This window comes from Oryzias melastigma, linkage group LG17 (genome assembly GCF_002922805.2).
Source record: "Oryzias melastigma strain HK-1 linkage group LG17, ASM292280v2, whole genome shotgun sequence".
NCBI classification, from domain to species: domain Eukaryota; kingdom Metazoa; phylum Chordata; class Actinopteri; order Beloniformes; family Adrianichthyidae; genus Oryzias; species Oryzias melastigma.
Window position 1 is genome coordinate 28,190,448 of NC_050528.1, and position 3,110 is coordinate 28,193,557.

At 39.8% G+C, this 3,110-nt stretch overlaps 2 protein-coding genes across 4 annotated transcripts in view; both read right to left on the reverse strand.

Moving 5' to 3' along the window:
* The window catches only part of rab31 (RAB31, member RAS oncogene family), a 13,296-nt gene extending 12,329 nt beyond the window's left edge, over positions 1-967 (reverse strand). The window contains exons 1-2 of the mRNA XM_024280950.2: positions 757-967; positions 25-104 (exon numbers count right to left, since the gene is read on the reverse strand). Coding sequence (XP_024136718.1) covers positions 25-104; positions 757-792 — 116 coding nt within the window. The 5' untranslated portion in view covers positions 793-967. The remainder of the gene's footprint in view (positions 1-24; positions 105-756) is intronic.
* A 1,183-nt stretch (positions 968-2,150) lies between these two features.
* The window catches only part of ralbp1 (ralA binding protein 1), a 9,399-nt gene continuing 8,439 nt past the window's right edge, over positions 2,151-3,110 (reverse strand). For 2 of the 3 annotated variants that reach the window (XM_024280742.1, XM_024280760.2), the window contains exon 11: positions 2,151-3,052. The gene's annotated coding sequence lies outside the window, so the exon portion shown is untranslated. Of the gene's footprint in view, positions 3,082-3,110 lie in introns of all 3 variants that reach the window. The other variant, XM_024280752.1, reaches the window with a different exon arrangement.

Below are 3,110 nucleotides of genomic sequence, written 5' to 3' on the forward strand. Positions count from 1 at the left end.
GCTCCATACTCGTCCCGCTCTTACCCGATGGTCGGGCTGATGTTGTGGTCGAAGTGGTCCTGGACGAACCGGCACACGATGCTGGACTTCCCGACCCCCGTGTCCTGAAACCAGAGGGGGACGCACTGGTCACGCATCACTCACGCATTCCTCACGCATCAGTCAGTCAGGATCAGGACTGACGTGTGTTCTGAAGGATGTTTTCAGCGCGCGCGTGCGCGGACCGGGACATCGCGACAGTTCGGTCCGCTTCGTCCTCATCTGCGTGACGGAACCCTGAAAGGGCCAAGAATCTCGAAAAAGTTCAAAGTCCGTCGCTTTAGAGTTGATCAAACAGAATGACGGCGCGTTTTTAATAAAAGATTCGTGGATTCACTGGATGAAACCAACGAAGAAGAACAGACTGGATTTTTTTGGGGGGGGTCTGCTAACGCAGCAGAAAAATGTAACGGCTGCGGTCAGCGATGAAACCATCTTTAATAATGTAGTAAAATAAACAGTAAAGCTCGGAGCAGGATGAGTCAGTTTGTTTGAAGTCTGGGTGTGAAGTTTCACATAAATCTTCCCCGAAAAACAAGCCGATAAATCCGTTTTTAACAGAAAAATAAGAAGGAATTTTGTTTTCAAACGTGACCAGCATAGACAAATAACATTTGATTTAAAGTTGACTTGAAGTGACAAACGGGCTCCTTGAGGTCGTAATGTTTTCGCAGCCAGCTGGAGGAATTTTCTCTCATCAAAAACATCCTCACTTACCCCTAAAAGACAAACTTTCAGCTCCCGGATGGCCATGGCGGGTCCTGGAAGTCGTTAAATCATCGTTCAAATGCGGTAAATCAGTGTTTTCGCTCCTCCATGATGCCAAAATCTCTTTCTCTTAGATTAAAAAAAATAGCCCAGCCCTGAGACAGACTGGTCATCCTCTGGAGAAGCCCGTTTGATGAGAAAAAAAAAGCAACAAGTGAGAAACTTCCGATGGAGCTTTTCAAAATAAAGGATTTTCATTGAGTCAGCTGTTGCTCGGGGGTAATCTGTTCTGTCATGTCAGCTTTAGAGCTTTTTAATCCACACACACAATCAATACTGAAAATGTAATCATGTTTTTAACTAACTTCAAACAAAACAGAACACATCACTTGGTATTATTCTTTTTATTTTGAAAAACATTCTTCCTAGTTTTATTAGGACTCCTGTTGGAGTCACTGTCAGGATGGTGAGACAGTTTTTTAAAAGATATTTACAGACACTAATCAATGTAGTAACAGAATTGTAGAATGGCAACTGAGCTGAGAGAAATGACTGCTTTGGTCTGCTTTCGAAGATAATTTAACATAAGTTTATGTTTTAAAGTGGGAAGTAAGAAACCAGTCAGAGATGAAACTTTTTAAATAAAGTCCAACTGACTGCATTCTTACCTTCTATGTCAGGGGTGTCAAACTCAATCGCACAAGGGGCCAAAACTCAAAAAACACCTTAGGTCGAACAGGATAAACATTTATTGAACACTAAAACTACATTTTTAAAACTTTAAAAACAAAACATTTAAATATTATTGTACATAAACTGGCAGGAATATTTTTTCCAGAATAAATCAACTTAAATACATTTCAATATTTTACTCTCTATAAAAAGATATTTTTCCAAAATTATACAAGTTAGAAATAAGCCTAAACTAACATTTATAACTGTAAAATAAAAGGATCTGGCGGGCCGGATTCGGCCCCCGGGCCTTGACTTTGACCTTATGTTCTATGTTAATTGGAATCCACCTGGATGATTTAGAATCCAAATAGGTAACTTTGTGTAAAATCAATCATCTTTATTGAAGGAAATGGGAAAAATGTCGTTGTAAGCAATGTAAAATATAGGTTAAAATTAAAGTTTTCAGAGATTCCTTAGAGGTGCTTTTATTTTGAAATCTAATTATCTCACACCCTTTGTTTTGCTGGGAATTTGTTAACTTGACAAGCTAGATGTCTAAAGGACCATTGACAGTAGGAAACAAAAAAAAGTTGGGTGGCTCCTCATTAGTCTCACCATTAGAGTCTCTTTTAAAGAAATACACAAGTTTATGGACAAAACCAGGAAGCAGTTTTCACATAAGATGTCATGGAAAAGTGGAAAATGAGGAAAACACTTTGAGGATCAAAGAAGTTTTTAAGAATGATACTTTATTCTTCACAGCATTAGTTTGTCTGCAACGATCTGCTAGGAAAGCTCTGAGCGATGTGAAAATAAGCGAGGAGAAGCTCCTGAGCCCAATCCGGCATGTTTCAGTCACAGGATTCCCAGCTCTGGATCAGGAGTCCTGATGAGACGGCCACAGTTTGGCCGTGACTGAAGAGGGGAAGTTACGCTTGCATTATTCACACACTTAAAGTGATTAACATAAAGAAAAAGAAAAAACATAGGAGCTAAAAATAACATTTTTACATAAATACACATAATTGAAAGTGGGTCATGCCAAGCTTCTTTGAACAGCTGACGAGGATCTCAGAGGACATGAAGTGTTTTCCAGCTTCATTCAACATTCACATACACAACAAGTCTCTTTGTAGTGCCTGCACACGCTCTGGAGACGAAACATCACACAACATGAAACTAAACATGTAACGATTCCCATTTCCATGTCTGCACATCCGGTTCTGACACTGCTGTGATGAATGCACCATCCGCTGTGAAGGAAATCTGCCGTTTAAAGAAACCTCATTCAGTCATATATTAATGGAAGGCTTTGATTTAAAAAAAAAACAAATGATTTTCTTCTTTTATGCCAGAGTACTAGATAAAATAAATCATAGACCAATCCTAAATTCTTCAACACTGAATGGTCTCAGTGAGTGGTTCTCTTGGAATAGTCTGGGTTCTCATTTATGGCACAGTGGTCATTTCCTGACATGCTTCACTTGTCTTAAGGACTACACTTTATCCGATCCTGACCTGAATCATTGAAAGTAAAAGGTTCTCTTCCACCTCTCCTCCTCCATCGTCTTGGCACTGCAGATTTTACAACATGGTCCCTGCAAACGTCTCACACATTCCTCTCTGGAAACTTTGTTTTTTTTAAATAAAAACCCCCATCTCTGGACGGAGAACCCTACAGGACCGGC